The 23,521-nt window shown below is 40.8% G+C and overlaps 1 protein-coding gene across 1 annotated transcript in view; it reads right to left on the minus strand.

The window, feature by feature from the left end:
• Positions 1 to 255: 255 nt before the first annotated feature.
• The window catches only part of LOC104847000 (granzyme-like protein 2), a 40,541-nt gene continuing 17,275 nt past the window's right edge, over positions 256 to 23,521 (minus strand). The window contains exons 4-6 of the mRNA XM_064291847.1: positions 1,324 to 1,459; positions 846 to 1,100; positions 256 to 396 (exon numbers count right to left, since the gene is read on the minus strand). Coding sequence (XP_064147917.1) covers positions 256 to 396; positions 846 to 1,100; positions 1,324 to 1,459 — 532 coding nt within the window. The remainder of the gene's footprint in view (positions 397 to 845; positions 1,101 to 1,323; positions 1,460 to 23,521) is intronic.

Consider the following 23,521-nt stretch of genomic DNA (forward strand, 5'->3'; position numbering starts at 1 on the left):
TTGATAGGATGGGACAGTGCACAGGTGTGAGTTGTGGCTTGTGTGGGGAATTTATGAATTGTTGAGCAGGAAGATCATAGAACAGAGTGGAGTCAGTGCAATCAGAGCCATTGTGGGGCATAGAAGGGGACCAATGAATACATTTAAGGAAGACACAAAAGCAACTCCTCCACACTGGGTGATGATCTTTACTAAGAGTGTGACACCCCTCACATACACCCTGCCACAGAATCCAGGTCTGGTCACTTAGCTACACTAGGATGCATTCACTATTTTGTGGATCCAGGAAACAAAGCTGGATATTCTTGCGAAGACTCCAGGTGAACAGTTTTTAAATCCATTGCTAACAGTGCCCTGGGCCACATTGTTACACACCAGGGGTGCACTGGAGTCACCCTGTAGGCAGAAAAGGGAAGAATCTCAGCACAAACACTTCTGCCTCCCCCACTCTGGCTCCTTTTTCTTCCTGGTTCCCATATCCTACTGCTCAGGGTCTGGGTGTTCAGAGGACGAAAGGCCTGAAGAATCACTATTCACTTTTGCTTTGAGTGAGAGGGCCGGGCAGAGCCCATGCCTCTGGGATCCCTGGCACCGTAAGTCCCTGCCCTATCAAGTCCTCTCTCCAGCTCAAAAAAGTACCCAACTTTTTCTTGTTCCATCATGGAGAAAGGACAAGAGATGAGCTGGAGGGAGGTTCCTGGGTGTGACTTGTTAAGAACAGGATGGCCCCACCCATGGTGGACCCTGCTCTACCGTGGCTTCATGGCCGGTGAATTCTTGGCCATGAAGCTTCAGAGTAACTTTTTTTCTCTGAAGCAAGGCAGGAGGGATGCTTGTCTCCTTACCATTTCTGCATTCTTAAGGTACAGAGGGTTCCCCACACAGAGCTGAGTGGCGTCATCATAGGGTGAGAATAATTGCTCACACATCTTCTTTTCCTGTACTTCCAGTTCTACTTCCTGAAGTATGTTTGGAAACTTGTCATTTTCTGTTTTTCCCCAGCCTGCCACACTGCACACCTGCCCTGGCTTCACCCAGTCGTGGCTCCTTGGTAGGGAAATCATCTTCACAGCCCTGTTCGGTCGTGCCTTGCGTTTCAGCTAGTGAGAGAAGTTGAGAGATGGTAATTCAGATCCTGCCCTGTCAGTGAGTTTCAGAGCAGAGAGGGCGTTGCCCATGTCTCCCCCACACAGAGAAGCTCCCAAGTCCCCTTTTATTGCCCTTGGACCAGTAGAGCACTGAGGCTGGAAGACAAAAGGTTCCTGAGGTTCTGAATGAGCTGAGCCTCTCCAGTACCTGAGGCATAAATGGATGTGATGTTACCTTCAGTACCATGATGTCACTGAAAACTGAATCAGGGTCATACTCAGGGTGAGGGACGGCTTGAATCACAAGAATGGTCTGCATAGTGGGTTCATTTCTTGTGAAATTGTGAGCTCCCAGGATGACAACCACCTTTCTGCAAAGAAAGATTAGATATAGTAAGTTGTAAGAACTTCAACTGAGTGTCAGAAAAGGACACTTATGTTCAAGCCAAAGGCAGGCTGTAGGCAAGTCAAATAGGGAGGAGTAGATGGGGCAGAAGTCATGTCTCATTTCTCCCCTCCAATATCTCAGTCAAACATGAATGGCGTTACCTTCTTTTTTCTGCAGCTGTGATCCAGGAATGGTATTTAAGCAGTCCCACCTGCCACTCCAGTCCCTGCTCACACATTGCAATCCTGTATCCCATATTCAATTCCCTCCAACTGGAGATGCACATATGGCTCCTCTGATGAGCTCATTGGGCTCTGTGCACTGAAGCATCATCATGAGCTATGTCTATAGGATGATGTTGCAGGTTCCCAGTGAAAAGGAACCCAGATGCTGCTCCTTGCCTTTCAAAACAGTGAGCCACTGTCAGCACAAAATCTTCTCGTACCAGAAAACCCCCACAGGATTTCCGTGTATTGTTGTCAGTAAGCATCTTTGTTTCTGCCATGTAGGGCCAGGAGTGTGATCTGGCCTCTATGCCCCCTGAGATCACTACATAAAGATAAAATCTTCTGTAGATCACTGTGCTCACAGAACCCAGAGGATGAGTACAACCTATGACCTAGACAACTGGGATGTTTGAGGCTGTGATGATCTGCAGAGTTTAATTTGAATTAGAAGAGAGCAGTCCACATGGCCCGTAACACTCAGATGGGCTCCAGGCTCCTGTGGGCATCATGGCTGACTTGTAACATGGCCCATTTCTTCCGTAGTTCTCACTTTCTTCCTCTGGAGTTAAGGGAACTCAGCCTTCTTTTGGGTTAATAGGCACATATTAAGGGAAATGATCTGTCTTCAGGATTCACAACCCGGAAGACCTGGAAAATATTCTCTCTGATCTGCTCTGAATGCTTCTTCGCTTCTCAAATTCTCAGACCTCGGTTGTACTGATCACTTCCAGCATGGGCTGATTTCTAAGAACTGAACGTGATGCGCTTTTGGACCAGAACACTCTGAATCTTTCTTCCTCATCTTGAGTCTGATACATGGTAAAAGACCCATAAACGGTCATTGAGTGAATGAATGAACAGTCCCCAGATAGTATTTGGCCTAAGGGTGGGGAGGAGTGACTCAACCCTAGTCCAAAATGAGATTCTCATTATATTGAGCCATCTTGATAAAGGGAGATGAGGACAAAAACTAGAAATCAAAGGGGAAATAATGATATGAGCTGCAGGTACCTGGGTGGGAGCCCTGTCTCCATCAGGACCTTAGGAGCGGTAAACATACCAACAGTCCAATGGCTCAGTTAAGTTCTCACTATTTGCCCTGGTAGTTCTTAGGGCCTCAGCAGAATATGAACAAGGTGAAGGCCAAGTCTAGAATATAGAATGTGGAATAACTCTTCCCTTCTTAATCTGTATGAAGGCACCTGATTTTGAACTGTCCATTCATAGCTTCATATATAAAGGGAATTTATAGTATTCATTTTTAACTTTCCCAACTCCATCAGAATCTTTGGCCATCTTCACAGTAAATCACTTTCCAGGTAACAAAGATGCAACCCATGGAATGACTCACCAAGTGTCTTGGGAGCATTTTTTTTTCCAGTCGTTTCTGTACATCCTTTATGCAGGCATACAAAAAACAAAAAACAAAAAAACCCGAAAACAAACCAACAGCCTTCCAGTCAATTTTGACTCGTAGCAACCCTTTTGGACAGAGTAGAAGTGCACCACAGCGTTTCCAAGGAACTGCTAATAAGTTTGAACTGCAACCTTTTGGTTAGCAGCTGTAGCTCTTACCACTGTACCACCAGGGCTCTTAGGCAGCCACAGAGTTCAGCAAATTCTGGAGAAGAACTGAGTCCAGAAGACATCACAGAGATAGAGTGACTGAAGGTATGTGGAAAAGTCACTGATGGAGTAAACCAGGCCCTGAGTTTGGGACTGTCAGTCCCCTATGAAGGCCCTGGAGGGCAGAGGTGAGGCCAACAGAATCAGGAGCAGCAGCATCTTCTCAGAAAGGTTGCTCAGGCTGGAAGTTGATTGTGGTTTATCTTTCCAGTCTTTATAACCCGAGAGATGGGGAGATTGGCAGGCTCAATGACCACATGTTTCCTACTAGGTTGTATTGATTCTCATGATGGGAATTCAGCATGTCCCTCTCCCCTCCTAGAGGAATGTCTGTGATGAGGGTATTACAAGAAACACACTGTGAGGCAGTTTCTGAGACCTTGTGATAACACTTCCCTGGAGAAAATTCTGAAATTCTGAAAAGGAAGAAAGGGGGCTTTCAGAGGCATTTCTTTCAGTCAGAAATGATATTACCTCCACTAAGGTCTCTTTTGAGTTTTCAGAGAATGTACATGATGCCATATTGTCTTGCACTTGTGATTAGCAACTCTCTACTTTTTACCTAATATCTCTCAATCCAATTCTTCCCCTGTTAGTGCTTCATTATTTGATAGCACAAAAGCTTAAATTTTATAAATGTAAAAGTAGCTTAAATTTTGTAAATGTAAAAGTAGCAAGCCCTGGTCTCATCATAAAATCAAAAATAAAAACAAAAGCAAAAACAAAAAAACTTGACAAGATCCTAGTCATCTATCAACTTCTTGGTAGTTTCAAACAACTGCAGAATCTTGGGAATGGGCCTCGGATTAGAGACTGGGATGAAGTGGAGAAGGGATGTTAACGAAATACAAAGGTAAAGAGATGATAGAATAAGAGAGTTGGAGAGAAGAGTTTTCACAGACTAACCCGATTCATTTTATCTTTTGGTCCCAGGTCACCCTGATAATGCAATACTCTCCATAATTCTGGATGTGTTCAAGGTAAAAGTCCCAGTTCACAGATTTTGATAGTGCACTAAAGAAGGGGCATGGTCAGCAAATACCACCTTAAAGACTACCTGCATGCTAAAACTCAGCATGAATCCAGTTGTCAGAGAGTGGAAATGGATTCAGTACTAACTTCCCCACTTTTGTATTCTAGCTGACAGCCACTAACTGTGCACTGTCTTTTTCACACCCAGCCACCCAGTGTGGGGTCAGAGATCACAAATTAGAATCACAATGACATTCAACAGTAGCAACCGAGAGCTAGGTCAGAGGTCACATATCAGAGGGACACCTTTTGGAATGACAAATACGTAGACACCAGCCCCTTCCGGCACTCATGCCCCCTGTAGGTTTGTTAAATCACTGGAATAAATCACAGAATTCACTGAGAGTACACCATACTTACTATAGGTGTATTACAACTAAAAAGGATAGAAATAAAACATAGAAAGAGAGACGTTTGATGAGAATGGTAGGTGTCCCAAGACAAATGGTGCTACCCTCTCCGTGAATGGCCTACAACCAGAAATCTCCATCTGAGCCTTATGACTTAAGGCTTTAATAGGCCTCCACACATGGCCATGATAGATTACTTATAAGGCTTAGTTAGCATGAGGCCCCCAAACCCCAAGTGGTCCCTCTTTTCCTGGTCAGACCACATTCATTAGCCTCAGATGTTGCTGGGTCGGAAAAGAATGGAGAACAAAGGTCAAATGGCTTTTGGCAAGGTGATTCCACCCCTGGAAGACAATGTGCATATAAAGAATAAAGAGGATAAATATGGCTTTTCTTCCAGGCATCCTGACTGTTCCTGCTCTCTCATGTCCTAACTGGCCCAGGAAATATTGAATCTCAGTGAAGACGGTCATGCTGGCAAAGCGTCTGTGCCTGTGATTCTTTCCCTCACCATGGCCTCTTGTTTCAAGGAATGAAGAAATGGCACTAATTAAGTGTAACTGCCCATACTTGGGTGTTCTATTTTTGCTTCTTACTCAAAACTCACCATCCTCTGGAGAATGACGAATGCTGTGGAAACAGTGGCCTGTCCAAGAACCATATTTCTTCTTCTTCTTTTTTTTTTTCCTGTTGTTTTTATTGAGAGTATATACAGCAAAACACACACCAGTACAATTGTTTATACGTGTACAATTTGGTGACATTGGTTACATTCTTTGAGTCGTGCAACTATTCCCCTTTTCTGAGTTGTTCCTTCCCCCATTAACATAAACTCACTGCCCCTGAAGGTTTCTATCAAATCTTTAGAACTGCTTTTGTCACTTTGATCACATATGTTGTTGTTGTTAGGCACTGTTGAGTCAGTTCCGAATCATAGCTAGCTTATATACAACAAAGCAAAATACTTCCTGTTCTTGTGCTATCTGCACAATTTGCAGTTCTTCTGGCAGTACATGGCATATTCAATATTTTTTGCAAACACCATAATTCGAAGGCATCAATTCTTTTTCGGTCATACGTATTCAATTCCAGCTTTCCCATGCATATGAGGCAATCCCAGAAAGATAGTTCTTGAAGAACACAATGCTTAAGGTAGTTTTTTTTTTTTTTTTGATACAGGTAAACTATTGTTTGGTTTTAAGAAGAGTTCTGTGAATCAGAGTTGACTCAACAGTACGGTTTTGTTTTGTTTTTTTTTTCAGGGATTATTTTTGGTTTAAGTTTTAAAGTTTATGTTAGGGCAATAATTCCAGGTGTTTCTCCATTGCCCAGGGCTCCAGAGAGTCAGGAGTCCATAAGAGTTTGAGGCTGCATTTCACATTTTGATCAGGATTCTCCTGTAGAATCTTTGATCGAAATGTTCAGTAACGGTAGCCAAGTGCCATCTAGTTCTTCTGGCCTCATGTCAAAGGAGGCAATTTTTCATGGAGGCAATTAGCCTCACATTGCATATTCTCCTCCTTTTCCTGACTCTACTTCTTCCTCTGCTGCTCCAGGCACATACAGACCAATTGTCATGCCTCAGGTGGCAGTTTACAAGCTTTTAAAATTCCCAAGTACTGCAAAATGAACTAGGAGGTAGGACAGAAGCACTAAAGATGTTATTAGGCCTATTAACCGGGATATGCTATGAAACCATAAACCTCCATCCAAGGAACCCTAGACCTCCATCCAAGGAACCAAATCCAGTGAGGTTTTTTCTTGTACAGAAGCAGTCTCAGAAGAGAGTCGAGTCTTTTGTTCCATGGAGCGGCCGGTGAGTTCCATCTGCAGAACTTTTGGTTAGCAGACTAACGCTTAACAACCAGAGCTTTTTGGTATGCATAATAACCAAAGCGTGTTGTAACCATTGGTTGTATTGTCAGTTTGTTGAACTGTGGTGGCTTGTGTGTCGCTGCGATGCTAGAAGCTATGCCACCTATATTTCAAATACCAACAGAGTCAACTGTGGTGGGCAAGTTTCAGAAGAGCCCCTCAGATTGGAAGGCACTGAAAATGTGACCAGGGTAGAGCAGATTGCTCAAAGTAGAGTCGACCTGAATGAATTGAATGGATTAAAGCTTTTGGGACCTTCATTTGTTTATGTGACATGTTTCAAAATGAGAAGAAACAGTTGCAAACACCCATTAATAATTAGAATGTGGAATGTAAGCAATATGAATCTAGGAGAACTGAAAGTGGTTAAAAATGGAATGGAACCCATAAAGATCAATATCCTAGATTTTAGTGAGCTGAAATTGACTGGTACTGGCCACTTTGAATCAGACAATTATATCGTATACTATACCAGGAATGACAAATTGAAGAAGAATGGTATCATATTCGTTTTCAAAAAGAACATTTCAAGATCTATCCTGAAGTACTAGGCTGTCAGTGATAGGATAATATCCATATGCCTACAAGGAAGACCAATTAATAGGACTATTACTCAAATTTATGAACCAACCACTAATGCCAAAGATGAGAAAATTGAAGATTTTTACCAACTTCTGTGGTCTGAAATTGATCAAAATGCAATCAAGATGCATTAATAATTACTGGTGATCGGAATATAAACAAGAAGGCTCTGTAGTTGGAAAATATTGCCTTGGTGATAAAATTGACTCCAGAGACTGCATGATAAAGTTTTGCAAGACTAATGAATTATTCATTGCAAATACTTTTTTTCAACAACATAAGAAGTGACTATACGTGTAGACCTCACAGAATAGAATACACAGAAATCAAATCAACTGTATCTGTGGAAAGAGACCGTAGGAAAGTTAAATACTATCAGTCAGAACAAGACCAGGAGCCGACTTCAGAATAGACCATCAATTGCTCATATGCAAGTTTAAGTTGAGGCTGATGAAAATTAAAAAGAGTCCACATGAACCAAAATACAACCTAAGTGTATTCTACCTGTTTTGGAGAACATCCTAAGAATAGATTTGATATACTGACCACTAATGACAGAAGAACAGACAAGTTGTGAGATGATATCAAGGCCATTATATATGATGAAAGTAATAGGCCATTAAAACGATGGGAAAGAAAGAAAAGACCAAAATGGAAGTCAGAAGAGACTCTGAAACTTGCATCTGAACGTAGAGAAGCTGAAGTGAATGGAAGAAATGATGAAGTAAAAAAGCTGAACAGAAGGTATCAAAGGGAGGCTTGAGAAGACAAAGTATTATAATGAAATGTGCAAATATCTGAAGATAGAAAACCTAAAGGGAAGAGCATGCTCGGCATTTCTCAAGCTGAAGAAATTTAAGAGAATATTCAAGCCTCAAGTTGCAGTATTGAAGGATTCTATGCACAAAATATTGAACGACACAGCAAGCATCAAAAGCAGATGGAAGGAATACACAAAGTCACTGTACAAAAATTAATTGGTCAATGTTTAACCATTTCAGGAGGCAACATGATTAAGAACTCGTGGTATTGAAGGAAGAAGTTCAAGCTGCATTGAAGACATTGGTGAAAAACAAGACTCCAGGAATTGACGGAATACCAATTGAGTTATTTTAACAAAGGAATGCAGCACTGGAGGTGCTCCCTTGTGTATGCCAAGAAATTTGGAAGGCAACTACCTGGCCAACAGACTAGAAGAGATCCATATTTCTGCCAATTCCAAAGAAAGGTGATCCAGCAGAATGCAGAAATTATCAAACAATATCATTAATATCACACACAAGTAAAATTTGCTGAAGGTAATTTAAAACTGGTTTCATCAGTACATTAACAGGGAACTGCCACAAATCCCAGCCAGATTCAGAGGAGGACATGGAACGGCGGATATCGTTGCTGATGTCAGATAGATCTTGGCCGAAAGCATAGAAAACTAGAAAGATGTTTACCTGTGTTTTATTGACTAGGAAAAGTTATTTGACTGTGTTAATCATAAATTATATATGTAACATTTAGAAGAATGGGAATTCCAGAACACTTAATTGTGCTCATACGAAACCTGTACATAGACCAATAGGCAGTTGTTCGAACAGAACGAGGGGAGAATGTGTGGTTTAAAATTAGGAAATGTGTGCATCAGGGTTGTATCCTTTCACCACACTTATTCAATCTGCATGATGAGCAATAATCCCAGAAGCTGAACTATGTGAAGAAGTATGTGGTACCTGATTGGTGGTATCCGGATTGGTGGAAGACTCATTAACAGCCTGTGACATGTAGATGATATAACTTTGCTTGCTGAAAGAGAAGAGGACTTGAAACACTCACTAACTAGGAGTAAAGACTACAACCTTCAGTATGGACTTCACGGCAACATAAAGAAAACAAAAGTCCTTACAAGTGGAACAATAAGAAACATCATGATAAACAGAAAATATCAAAGTTGTCAAGGATTTCATTACACTTGACTCCAAAATCGATATCCATGAAAGTAGCAGTCAAGAAATCAAATGACGCATTACATTGGGCAAATGTGCTGCAAAAGACTTCTTTAAAGCATTGAAAAGCAAAGATGTCACTTTCAGGACTACAGTGCCCCTGCCCAAGCCATGTTATTTTCAATGGCATCATATGCACGTGAAGGCTGGACAATGCATAAGGAAGACCAAAGAAGAATTGATGCCTTCGAATTCTAGTATTGGCAAAGAATATTGAATATATCATGCACTGCTAGAAGAATGAACAACTCTGTCTTGGAAGTACAGCCAGAGTGCTCCTTGGAAGCAAGAATGGTGAGACTTCATATCAAAGGATATGTTATCAGGAGGTAGCAGTCCCTGGAAAAGGACGTCATGCTTGGTAAGGCAGAGGGTCAGGGAAAAAGAGGAAGACCTTTGAGGAGATAGAATGACATAGTGGCTGCAACAATGGGTTGAAACATAACAATGATTGCAAAGATGGTGCAGGACCAGGCAGTGTTTTGTTCCGTTGCTATGAGTTGGAACTGATCAACTACACCTAACAGCAACAAGAAATTTCAGCCTTGGGGTGTGAGGAGCATTTCTAGAGAAGAGGGTCCTGGGAGGTGAATGGACTCCCAATTTCTTTTAGGAACATCGATGAAGAACTGGAGATGTTTGGTTTGGAGGATAGTCAAGTTGCACTGAAAGGTAGGTCTGCATAATGTTGTTGTGTCTTTGAGTTAATTCTGATTCATAGTGAACTTATGTACCAAGGTAGAACTGCCCATAGGGTTTCCTAGGCTGAAATTTTTAAGGGAGCAGATTGCCAGGTCTTTCGTTCCACAGAGCTGCTGGTGGGTTCTATCCAGTTTTGCTAGCACACGAGCACTCAAAAATATCTCCACCAGAGCTTTTTGGTATGCATAACAACCAAAATTGGTTGTACTGATTCTCAAAATAGGAACTTAGCATGTCCCTTTCAATCTAGAGGAATGTGTAAGGTGATGGTATTACAAGAAGTACACTGTTAGGTATTTTCTGAATCCATATAACCACATTTACCTGCAGAAAATCCTGAACTCTGAGGAGGAACAGTTAGGGCCTTTAGGGACTTTTCTTCCAGTTAGAAATGGTGTTACTGTTCACTAAGTTCTATTTTGGTTTTTTAAAGAGAATGAACGTGGTGCCATATTGCCAGGGGTTTGTGAATAGCAACTGCCTACTTCTTTACACAACATCTCTCACTCCAATCCTTTCCCTCTTAGTGCTTCAGTATTTGAGAACACAAGAGCTTAATTTTTTATAAATTTTTATAAATATAAAAGTAACAAGTACTGGTCTCACCATAAAAGAACACTTGACAAGACTCTTTTTCATCTATCAACTACTTGATAGTTTCAAACACATCAGCATGAGATTAGAGATTGAGATGAAGTGGAAATAGAATATTGATGAGAATGCTAGAAGGTAACGAGATGACAGAATAAGAAAGTTGGAGAGAAGAGTTTTGACAGGAAATCCTGCTTCAAATAATCATTTGGTCCCAGGTTGTCCTGATAACATGATACTGTTCTTAATTCTTGATATATTCAAGGTCAAGAATTCCATCTCAAGGAATTCGACAGTGCACGAAAGAATGAGCATGTTTGGCAAATCCTATCTTTAAGGCTACCTGCATGCTAAGGATCAGCATGAATCCAGTTCCAGAGTGTGGAAATGCATCAGTCCTCATTTTCCTACTTCAACATCCTAGGTGCCCAGCGATCACAGTGCACATTTCCTCTCTCAGTCCCAGCCATCCAGAGCTGGGTCATAGGTCACAGATTAGAAGCACACTGACTTTCAACACTAATGACCCAGAGCTGCATCAAAGCTCATGGGTTAGAAGATATCTTTCAGAGTTCCAGACAAGCAGACACCAGCCCCTGCTGACTCTCACTGCCCCTGTGGGTTGTTTAATTTGTTGGAATGAATCACAGAATTCACAAAGTATACACCATGCTATTATAGATGTATTACAAGCAAAAAGGATACAAACAAGACATACAAAGACAGAAGTAGGGTGGGTCAGGGAGGTGTCACAGCACAGAGCTTCCACGTCCCAAGAGAGATGGTTCTACCCTCTCCCGTGCGTGGTCATCAATCAGGACTCTCCTCTGAGCCTTAGGGGCTCAGGCTTTTATTGGCCTCTCCATATGACCATGATAGATTGCATCTTGTCTTGTGAGGTTTAGTCAGCATCATGCCCCCAAGGTGGTCCCTCTTTGTCTGATCAGCCCCCATTCTTTAGTCTCAGGTGTTGATAGGGCAGGAAAGAATGGAGTACAAAGACCAAATGGGTTTCTGCAATGTGATTTTCTCTTTGCGGTTGCAAAGCTTCTTGATTGCATAAGTTTTCAACTCTACACTACTGCAGAGATTAAGAGAAAATTCTAGCAATACAGATTTTACCACATTTTACAGCAGTACAGTTTTTTTTTTTTTTTAACAGATGACTGAAAGCACAGGTATGCAGATTTCAGTTCCAAAGAAGGAGATGTTATGGGCCAAATTGTTCCCCTCCAGGTAGGTATTGGAGTTGCCTGGATGGCCACTGATTGATATAGTGCAGGCCTGGCAATCGAGAGATCTGTGTAGCTCTTGTTCCTATGGAATGAGCTGGTAACCTCCCTTTCTGGGTTTCATATTTTAAGGTTTTACGATTGTCTATATTCGTGTGTACCCATATTCTTGCTTTCTAAAACCAGTGAGCTTTGTTTCCTATGACTTCCAGAACAAAAGACCACAAACTACATGGCTTATTAGAACAGAAATTCATTGTTTCATAGTTCTGGAGGCTGGAGGTCCAATATCTGGCTGTTGGCCATGGTGATTCTCGCTGAGGCCTCTGAGAAAGAATCTGTTGCATGATTCTCTCTTAGAGTTTGGTTACAGCTAGCTATTGTTGGCATTTCTGGGGTTGTAGAGGCATCTTCACATGGCTTTTTTCTCTCTTTCACTGTGTATCTTCTCGTTTATAAAGAAACGAGTCACATAACATCAGTACCCACTCACTCAAGTATGACCTCATGTTAACTGTCAACAACTTTAGAGACCCTATTTTCAAACAGGATCACACTCAAATTTACAGGAGTTATGACTTCAAAATATATTTTATGGGAAAATAAATTCAGTCCATAGCAGTACCGCTGCTATCTGTCCCCCCAAATTCAAGTCCTTCCCATGTGCAAAATACTTTCACTCCATCCCAGTATCTCCAATAATCTTACCCCATTTAAGTCTTAATTCTAAGTCTAAACTTACTTTCTATTAGGATCTGTGAAAAGTTGTCTGTTTCCAAATACGATGTAATGAACAGGTCTGGGATAGAAATTCCCATTTGAAAAGGAGAAAACTAGAGATAAAAAAAGGAACCAAACAAGTTCGTAATCCACCAGGGCAATGTCATTAGGTTTTTAGCTTTGAAAATAATTCTCTGTCCTCTGGACACGTCTGCACAGTGGCCCCTCCTCCTCTCTCCTGAGTAGTGGTGCCATCCCTCTGTCCTGTTTTGTGACTTTGCCTTCTGGAACCAAGGAAGTGGCCCTGCCCTCTGGAACCAAGGAGGTTGCCCTCTGTGGAACTAGGAGAGGGCAGTTCTGCCTCCCCAAGATTCGCCTACAACCTTGATGGCCTCTGAACTGCTGTTAGGATTATCCTTTCTTTTCTTGAAGGACAGAAGATGTTTACAGTCAAGCAGCTTCATCAGTGTTTCTTGCCTGTAGAACTCCAGGAGTTGAGAGTTTTTCTTCATTTTGACCTTTTTCTGTCCCTTTCAGTCTAAGATGGTAGTGTTTCTAATAAGGTTGCTGAGTGGATTCATTGGTCACCTGTCTAATCTCTTTAGCAGGTGGTTGTGCAACACATCGATGTTGTTCTTTCCAAAGAAATTTTTCTCAGCTTTTACAATGATGATATTGTTGTTGTTAGGTGCTGTCGAGTCAGCTTCAGCTCACTGTAACCCATGTATACATTGCCCAGTCCTACGCCATTCTAACCATGGTAGGTATTTTTGAGCTCAGTGTTGCCGCAACTCTGTCAATCTATGTCATTAATGGTCCCCCTCTTCTTCACACACTTTTTCAGTCATGATGTCCTTCTACAAGGATTGATCCCTCCTGATAACATGTCCAAAGTGAGTGAGATGAAGTCTCACTATCCTTGCCACTAAGGAGAATTTAGCTGTACTTTCTCCAAGTCAGACCTGTTGGTTCTTCTGGAAGCCCACAGAATATTCAATGTCCTTCACCAATAGCATAATTCAGATGCACTAATTCTAATCTGGTGTTCCTTTTCATTGCTTAGCTTTTGCATAGTTATGAGATATTGAAAATCCCATGACTTGAATCAAGAGAACATTGGTCATCAGAAGATATTTTTACTTTTTAAGATTTGAAAGAGGTATTTTGCAGCAGATTTGCTCAATGTTATGCGCCACTTAATTTCTTGACTGTCGCTTCCATGGATGTTGATTGTTGATCCAAGTAAAATGAAATCCTTGAAAACTTGAATATTTTCTCTGTTTATCATGATTTTATTTATTGAGTCGGTTGTGCAGATTTTGTTTTCTTTATATTGGAGTGTAATCCATACTGAAGGCTTCAGTCTTTGATCTTCACCCGTAAGTGCTTCAATTCATCTTCACTTTCAGCAAGCAAGCTTGTGTCATCTGCATATCACAGGATGTTAATGAGTTTTCAAGTAGTATTGATGCCACATTGTTCATACAGTCTAGTTTCTTGAATTATTTGTTCAGCATACATATTGAATAAGTATGATGAAAGGATACAACTGTGCTGCGCCCTTTGTTCTATTTTAAACCCTGCAGTAATCTTTTTTTTTTGGACATTAAGTAGGTAATTTTATTCATTGTCATTTCATACACACTGTGTATAGGATATAAGATAGTCATGTTATTTATTTATTTTTTATTGTACTTTAGATGACGGCATACAGAATAAACTAGTATCTCATTAAATAGTTAGTACACATATTGTTTTATGACATTGGTTAACAACCCCACAACATGTCTACACGCTCTCTTCTTGACCTTGGGCTCCCTATTACCAGCTTTCCCGTTCCCTCCTGCCTTTCAGTCCTTGCCCCTGGGATAGTGTGCCCCTTTAGTCTCATTTTGTTTTATGGGCCTGTCCAATCTTTGCCTGAAGGGTGAACCTCAGGAGTGACCTCATTACTAAGGTGAAAGTGTGCCCGGGGGCCACACTCAGGATTTCTCTGGTCTCTGTCAGGCCAGCAAGTCTAGTCTTTCTTTATGAGTTAGAATTTTGTTCTACACGTTTCTCCAGCTCTGTCCAGGATCCTCTATTGAGATCCCTGTCAGAGCGGTCAGTGGTGGTAGCCAGGCACCATCTAGCTGTAGTGGACTCTGTCTGGTGGAGGCTGTGGTAGATGTGGTCCATTAGTCCTTTGGATTAATCTTTCCCTTGTGTCTTTAGTTTTGTTCATTCTTCCTTGTTCCCAAAGGGGTGAGACCATTGGAGTATCCTAAATGGCTGCTCACAGGCTTTTAAGACCCCAGACGCTACTCACCAAAGTAGAACGTAGAACATTTTCTTTATAAATTATGTTATGCTAATTGAGCTAGATGTTCCCCAAGACCATGGTCCCCATAGCCCTCAGCCCAGCAATTCGGTCCCTCAGGGAGTTTGGATGTGCCTATGGAGGTTCCATGACCTTGCCTTGTACAAGTTGTGTTGGCTTCCCCAATATTGTGTTCTGTCTTACCCTTCACCAAAGTTACCACTCATCTATTGTCTATTAAGTGTTTTTCCATCCCCACTCCTCCACTCTCTCATATCCATCAAAGATTGTTTCTTTTTGTGTGTAAATCTTTTCATGAGTTTTTACAGTAGTGGTCTCATACAATATTTATCTTTTCGTGATTGACGTATTTCACTCAGCTTAATGCCCTCCAGATTCATCCATGTTATGAGATGTTTCACAGATTCATCGTTGTTCTTTATCTTTGCATAATACTGCATTGTTGTATGTACCACAGTTTGTTTATCCATTCATCTGTTGATGGGCACCTAGGTTGTTTCCATCTTTTTGTCTGCTGTGAACAGTGCTGCAGTACATGGGTGTGCATATGTCTATTCGTGTGGCAGCTCTTATCTCTCTAGGATATATTCCTAGGAGTGGGATTGCTGGATCATATGGTATTTCTATTTCTAGCTTTCTAAGGAAGCGCCAGATCGTTTTCCAAAATGGTTGTATCATTTTGCATTCCCACCATCAGTGCATGAGAAGACTTCCAATATCCCTGCAGCCTCTCCAACATTTGTTATTTCCTGTTTTTTTGATTTGTGCCAGTAATGCTGGGGTGAGATGGTATCTCATTATGGTTTTGATTTTACATTTCTGTAACGGCTAGTGATCGCAAGCATTTTCTCATGTGTCTGTTAGCTGCTTGAATGTCTTCTTTGGTGAAGTGTCTGTTTATTTCCTTTACCCATTTTTTAATTCGATTATTTGTCTTTTTGTTGTAGAGGTGTTGGGTTTTCTTGTAGATTTGAGAGATTAGAACTTTGTCTTATTTGTAATAGCCAAAATTTTTTCCCAGTATGTTGGTTCTCTTTTTACTCTTTCAGTGAAGTCTTTTGATGAGCATAACTGTTTAATTTTTAGAAGATCCCAGTTATCTAGCTTATCTTTTGAGGTTGGCATGTTGTTGGTTGTGGTTTGTATCCTGCTAATGCCATGTATTAGGGCCTCCAAGGTGACATAGTGGTTAAATGCTACTGCTGCTAACCAAAATGTCGGCAGTTCGAAACCACCAGGCATTCCTCGGAAACTCTATGGGGCAGTTCTACTCTGTCTTGTAGGGCTGCTATGAGTAGGAATTGATGGCAATGGGTAATGTTGATCCGATTTTGTTTTGTTCTATGAAGTTCATAGTTTTTACCTTTATATTTAGGTCTTTGATCCATTTTGAATTAGTTTTTGTATATGGTGTGAGGCATGGGTCCTGTTTCATTTTTTTGCAGATGGACATCCAGTTTTGCTAGCACCATTTGTTAAAAAGGCTGTCTTTTCCCCATTTGATGGAGGTTCGGCCCTTGTCAAAGACCAGGTGACCATAGGTCAATAGATTTACATCTGGGTTCCCAATTCTGTTTCATTGGTCAATGTGTCTGTCTTTGCACCAATATCAGGGTGTTTTGGCTACCATAGCTGTATAGTAGGTTCTGAGGTCAGGTACTGCGAGTCCTCCTACTTTATTCTTCTTTAATAGTGCTTTACTTCTCCAGGGCTTCTTCCCTTTCCATATAAAGTTAATAATAATTTTTTCCATCTTTTCAAAGAATATTGTTGGTATTTGGATTGGGATTGCATTGTATTTGTAAGTCACTTAGGATAGAATTGTCATTTTCACAATGTTGAGCCTACCTATCCATGACCATGGAATGTTTGTCCATTTATGTAGATCTCTTTTGGTTTCTTGCAGTAGTGTTCTGTAGTTTTCTTTGTATAGGTCCTTTACATCCTATCTTAGCCATCTAGTGCTGCCATAACAGAAATACCACAAGTGGATGGCTTTAACAAAGAGAAATTTATTTCCTCACAGTATAGTAGGTTACAAGTCCAAATTCAGGGCGTCGGCTCCAGGGGAAAGCTTTCTGTCTCTGTTGGCTCTGGAAGAAGGCCTTTGCCCTCAATCTTTCCATGGCCGAAGAGCTTCTCAGGTGCATGGACCCTGGGCCCAAAGGACATGCTCTGCTCCTGGTGCTGCTTTCTTGGTGGTGTGAGGTCCTCAAATCTCTGCTTGCTTCCCTTTCCTTTTATCTCTTGAGAGATAAAAGGCAGTGCAGGCCACACCCTGGGGAAACTCCCTTTACCTTGGGTCAGGGAGGTGACCTGAGTAAAGGTAGTGTTACAATCCCACCCTAATGCTCTCAATATAAAATTACAATCACAAAATGGAGGAAAACCACAGAATACTGGGAATCATTGCCTAACCAAGTTGACATATATTTTTTGGGGGACACAATTCAATCCATGACACATCCCTAGTTAGATTTATTCCTAAGTATTTTTTTTTTTTAGGGGCTATTATAAATGGTATTGTTTTCATGATTTCCTTTTCGTGGTTCTCTTTATTGGTTTATAGGAATCCAAATGATTTTTGAATGTTTATCTTGTATCCTGCTACACTGCTAAATCTTTCTATTTGTTCCAGTAGTTTTCTCGTGGAGTCTTTTGGGTTTTGTGTGTATAGTACCATATCATCTGCAAATAGGGACAGTTTAACATCTTCATTACCAATTTGGATGCCCTTTATTCCTTTTTCTTGCCTTTTTGCTCTTCGTACTTCCAGCTAGTACTTCCAGCACTATGTTAAATAGGAGTGGTGATAAAGGGAGTCCTTGTCTTGTTCCTGTTCTCAAGGGGAATGTTTTCAGCCTCTCTCTGTTAAGAATGGTATTGGCCACTGGTTTTGCATAGATGCCCTTTGTTACGTTGACGGATTTCCCTTCTATATGTATTTTATTGAGAGTTTTTATCAGGAATTGATGCTGGACTTTGTCGAATGCCTTTTCTCTGTTGTTTAAGATGATCATGTGATTCTTTTCTCTCAATTTATTTATGTGGTGGATTACGTTGATTGATTTTCTAATATCGAACCAACCTTGCATACCTGGTATGAATCCTACTTGATGGTGGCGTGTTATTTTTTTATATGATGCTGAATTCTATTGGCTAGAATTTTGTTGAGAACTTTTGCATCTATATTCATGAGAGATACTGGTCTGTAATCTTTTTTTTTTTTTGGCGTCTTTACCTGGTTTTGGTGTCAGGGTTATGCTGGCTTCATAGAATGAATTCGGAAGTATCGCTTCATTTTCTATGTTCTGAAATAGTTTGAGTAGTACGGGCATAAGCTCCTCTCTGAATGTTTGCTAGATGTCTCCAGTGAAGCCATCTGAGCCAGAGATTTTTTTTTGTTGGGAGTTTTTTTTTATTACCTTTTCAATCTCTTCTCTTGCTGTGGGTCTGTTCAGATTTTCAATATCATTTTGTGTTAGTTTGGGCAGGTAATGTGTTGCTAGAAAAGGGCCCATTTCCTCTAGGTTTTAAACTCTGTTGGAGTATAGTTTTTCATAATACTCTGTTATGATCTTTTTATTTAAGTTGGGTCTATCGTAATGTCCCCTATTTAATTTCTAATTTGGGTTATTTGTGTCCTTTTGTGTTTTTCTTTTGTCAGTTTGGCCAGTGGTTTATCAATTTTGTTGATCATTCCCAAGAACCAACTTTTGGTTTTGTTGATTCTATTGTTTTTCTATTCTCTATTTCATTTATTTCTGCTCTGATTTTTGTTATTTCATTTCCTCTGGTGGCTGTGGGCTTCTTTTGCTGTTCTCTTTCTATTTGTTCAAGTTGTGTAGCTAATGTTTTGGTTTTGTCCCTTTCTTCTTTTTCCAGTGTGTGCATCTATTGCTATAAATTGACTTCTGAGCACTGCCTTTGCTATGTCTCAAAGGTTTTGGTATGATGTTTTTTCAATCTCATTTGATTCTAGGAATTTCTTGATTCCATCTCTGAATTCTCCTATTACCCAGTGGGTTTTAAGCAGGGCGTTATTCAGTTTCCATGCAATCGATTTTTTTTCCTTGCTCTTCCTGTTGTTAATTTCTACTTAGATGGCATTATGGTCAGAGAAGGTACTTTGTCTTATCTCAATGTTTTGGATTTTTTTGAGGGTTGCTCTGTGGTGTAAGATGTGGTCTATTCCGGAGAATGTTCCATGTGTATTGGAAAAGAACGTGTACTCTGCAGCTCTTGGGTGGAGTGTTCTATACATGTCTATGAGGTCAAGCTGGCTGATTGTGCCCTTTAGCTCTTCTGTATCTTTGTTAAGTTTCTTCCTAGATGTTCTGTCCATTATCGAGAGTGGTGTGTTGAAGTCTCCTACTATTGTTGTGCAACTGTACATTTCTCTTTTCAGTGCTGTTAGAGGTTATTTTATGTATTTAGGAGCCCTGTCATTTTTTGCATAGATGTTTATTATAGTTAAGTCTTCTTGATGGCCAAAACCCCACTGCCATCAAGTCGATTCTGACTCATAGCGACCCTATAGAACAGAGTAGAACTGCCCGTTAGAGTTTCCAAGGAGCGCCTGGCAGATTCGAACTGCTGACCTCTTGGTTAGCAGCCATAGCACTTAACCACTACACCACCAGGGTTTCCCTTCATGATGGATTGACCCTTTAATCATTATATAGTGCCTTTCTTTGTCTTTTATGGCAGATTTTGCTTTAAAGTCTATTTTATCTGAGACTAGTACTGCCACTCCTGCAATTTTTTGGAAGCTATTTTGTTGATATATTTTTTCTATCTTTGATTTTTAATAAATTTTCATCTTTGTTTCTAAGGTGTGTCTCTTGTAGACAGCATATTGATGGATCCTGTTCTTTTATCCATTCTGTTGCTGTCTGTCTCTTTATGGCTGCATTTAGGCCATTTACATTCATTGTAATTATTGATAGGCGTGAATTTATTGCTGTCATTTTGTAGTGCTTTTTTTGTTGTGATGCTGACATCTTCTTTGTTCCTCTTACTCTCCTGCGGTGAGTTCCTTTTGTTTGTAGATTTCTTTTTCATTTTCTTTTGTAGATTTTGTTTTTATTGAGACTTTATGTTTTTCTTCGTTGTTTTGATAAGTAGGTTTGTTAATTTTCTTTGTGGTTACCTTGAAATTTACTCTTATTTTCCTAGGTTTGAACCAGTATGTTATTACTTGGTATTGCCTTGCCTTCCTCTCCATTACAAAGTTGAATGTCTACACCGTTCATTCCCTCTTATTTTTCTTACAGTGTTGTCATTTACAGATTAACCTGTCTGATTTCCTGTTGTAATTCTTTTGATTTTGGGTATTCCTTGAGAGTTCATTTCCTAGGTTGGTGTCTGGCTGGTACAATTGTATGTCCTAGGTTCAGGCTGCAGTCTGATGTTGTTTGTTCTCAGATCAAAGGACTCCCTTTAATAATTCTTGTAAATTTGGTTTGGTTTTACATATTCCCTCAATTTCTGTTTATGCAGAAATGTCCTAATTTCACCATCATATTTGAATGATAGTTTTGCAGGATATATTATTCTTGGTTGGCAATTTTTTTCTTTCAAGGATTTGTATATGTCATCCCGTTGCCTTCTTGCATGCATGGTTCCTGCTGAATAATCATAGCTTAGTCTTATTGTTTTTCCTCTGTATGTGACTTTTTGTTTTTCTCGAGCTGCTCTCAGGATTTTTTTCTTTGTCTCTGGTTTTAGTGAGCATGATCGTAACACGCGTTGGTAATTTTCTTTTGAAGTCTATCCTATATGGGGTTTGTTGAGCTTCTTGGATGGTCAGCTTTTCATCTTTCATGGTATTGGGGAAGTTTTCTGTCAGCAATTCTTCCATTATCCTTTCTGTATTTTCTGTTTTCTCCCCCTGTTCTGGGACTCCGATCACTTACAAATTTTTGCTTTTGATTGTATCCCACATAATGCTCAGGGTTTCTTCATTTTTTTTCTGAGTTTTCCTCAGAGTTGTATCTGAGTGTTTGTCTTCAATATTGCTGATCCTGTCTTCCATCATTTCAAACCTACTCCTCAGCCTTTCTATGACTCTGTCCATTTCTGAAATCTTGTTACCTATCTTTTCGATTCTTAATTGTTGTTTTTGTATGGTTTTTAGTAGTGAATTCATTTGGGCACTTTATTCCTGTCTAAGAAGAAGTACAACCAGAATGCTCCTTAGAAGCAAGGATGGTGAGACTGCGTCTTTCTTACTTTGGACCTGTTGCCAGGAGGGATCAGTCCCTGCAGAAGGGCATCACACTTGGCAAAGTACAGGGTCAGTGGAAGAGAGTAAGACCCTCAATGAGGTGGATTGACACAGTGGCTGCAACAGTGAGCGCAAGCATAACAAGGATTGTAAAGATGGCTCAGGACAGGGCAGTGTTTTGCTCTGTTGTGCATGGGGTCACTATGAGTCAGAACTGACTCAACAGCACCTAATAATAACAACAACATTATTTCCTGAATTATCACATTTTTGTCTTATTTTCCATGAATTTGTCTATTTTTTCTTCATTTTTGTCTGCTTTTTACTTCAACTCTTAAATAGCTCTGAATATTAGGGATTCAAATTGCCTATCAGGTAGTTCTAGTGCCTTTTCTTCTACTGGAAAGTCATCTGGTGTTTTATTTTGGAGCCTACTAGAACCATCCTGTGCTGTTTTTTAAATATGTTTTGAAATTATCTGCTGTCCTTGGGACATTCAGTGGTTATTTTCTTTGTCTACTGATTGGAGATCTTTTTTTTTTGTCCTGCTGTTTTGTTTTATTTGGTTATGTCTGAGCAGGTGGGCTGTGCATTCTTTGTAGTTTACTTGTCTGGAGTCATAATACTTTTCACCTACTTGTCCAAGGGTCAAGGGCAGTTGCTCAGCTATAGTGTAGCAGGGCAGGTCCAGCTGAAGGGGAGGGGCAGGGATGGGTTGTTTTTGCCATGTACTAGGGCCAACAGGGTGGGCTGGGAATCAGTGCTGAGCAGGTTCTGGTAGGCTGTGTCTGTGCTACTTTGGGGAGTGATGTTCAGTTCAAGGTGGAGGTAGGCAGGAAGGAGGTGGGAGCTTGTGATGTGTGGAGCTCATATGGGTATGGGAAAGAGGAGAGAGAAGCAGGAGCCAAAACAACAACCAAAAAAGTGTGCTAAGAGTGCTTGCCTTTGGAGTGGAGAAATGAGAAACCAAGAAATGGAGAAAAATAAAAAGTAAAAAAAAAAAAAAGAAAAGGGAAAAAGAAAAAACAACTACACAAAAATTTGGAAGCAAAAAAGAAAGAAAGAAAAGCCCCCAGGGGACCCACCGGTGCAGCTGCAAGATCGGGGAAGTGGCTTACAGGCTGCACAGTATGACCTGGCTAGAGGGGTTATAGATGTCACAAAGGGCCAGGTATTCAGGAGGCAGGAAAAGAAGGTAAGCATAGAAAGACAAAAACTGAGAAATGAAGAAAGCCAGTAAAGAAAAAAAAGAAAATAAATAGATGTCCCCAGGGATCCCACCTACACTGCTGTGCATATTGGGAGAGTGGCTCCTAAGCTGTGCAGTGCAGCCATGTTAGAAGGGACTCTGAAGCCACAAAAAGAAAAAGAACAAATAAACAAAACAGAACAAAGCAAAACAAAGCAAAGCAAAAAAAAAAAAAAGAAAGAAAAAAAAGCCTTGGGGATCCCACTGTCGTGGTGTCATGGGCCAGGGGCATGTTTCCTCAGTGAAGTGGTGCTTCACAGCCTTTCAAGGGAAAGCAAAGATGGCACACTGAGCAAGTGTTCAAGAGAAAGGAGGGGGAGGTGGTGAGAGGCATGGAAGAAACCAAAAGAAATGGAAAAAGCAACATCAGGAACAAAGGGCACTCAGGAAGCCGGACAGTGTGGGAAGAGTGAACCAAGCAGCCCAGGGCTGAAGCAGTTGCCTTTGGGTGAAGAGACTGCAGCTGGTGGGAAGCAGAGGAGGTCAGGGTGTGGAAGAAGGGTGGGGGTTAGTAAAGCATATATTGCTGGTTACTGGGTACTCTGTCTTTTGCTGGGAACTTTGTGAAGCTGCTTTCCTGTACTCCCTGTCTGCTGATCTCTGATGTGGATGAGAAGAATCCACATGGCATGGGTGCTGCACTTTTTGGCTGGCCAAGCACCGCTGCAAGCCAGGAAGCACGGAGGTGAGCAGAGTGGAGAGAATGGGGCATGGGAAAGAGTGTATCACTGCTTACCAGGTGCTCTGTCTCCTGCTGGGAGCTCTGTGAAGCTGCTTTCCTGTGCTTCCCGTCTGCTGATCTCTGACAGGAGTCCAAGATGGTGAATCTGTGCTGTGTTAGCTGATAGGGGACCTCTGCATGTATTTCTCTGTTCTCTGCCAGTTTCTTATTCTATTTGGTGCTTGGCTGAAATCTTTATCTCTCCATTTGACACTTCGGGTTCCAGGGATGATGTTTGTTTCTGTTTTACTTAGTTTTTCAAGTCTTTGTTATGGAGGGATGGTGTGGTGCTTCTGTGTATGGCGCCATGTTGGCCTAGGATCTGCGGTAATCTTTTGTTCTAATTGGACTACTGCCCCGTGATTTATAAAGGTTCGCATACACACAATTAAGGATTTTGAAAGAATTTTGCATATATTCAAGTTTTGATTCCTTTTTACACAGTTCATTTCTCAGTATATCTCTTTCCTTTTGCATTGTATCATAAGCAGCAAGGAAAAACCAGGTCTGATATTTAACATTTTCTTAGAAGTCTCTGAGCTAAATATCCAAGCTCAACACTTACAATTTTTTACTTCCCACAAAAAATTCTACC

The sequence above is a fragment of the Loxodonta africana genome, chromosome 10 (genome assembly GCF_030014295.1).
Source record: "Loxodonta africana isolate mLoxAfr1 chromosome 10, mLoxAfr1.hap2, whole genome shotgun sequence".
NCBI lineage: Eukaryota > Metazoa > Chordata > Mammalia > Proboscidea > Elephantidae > Loxodonta > Loxodonta africana.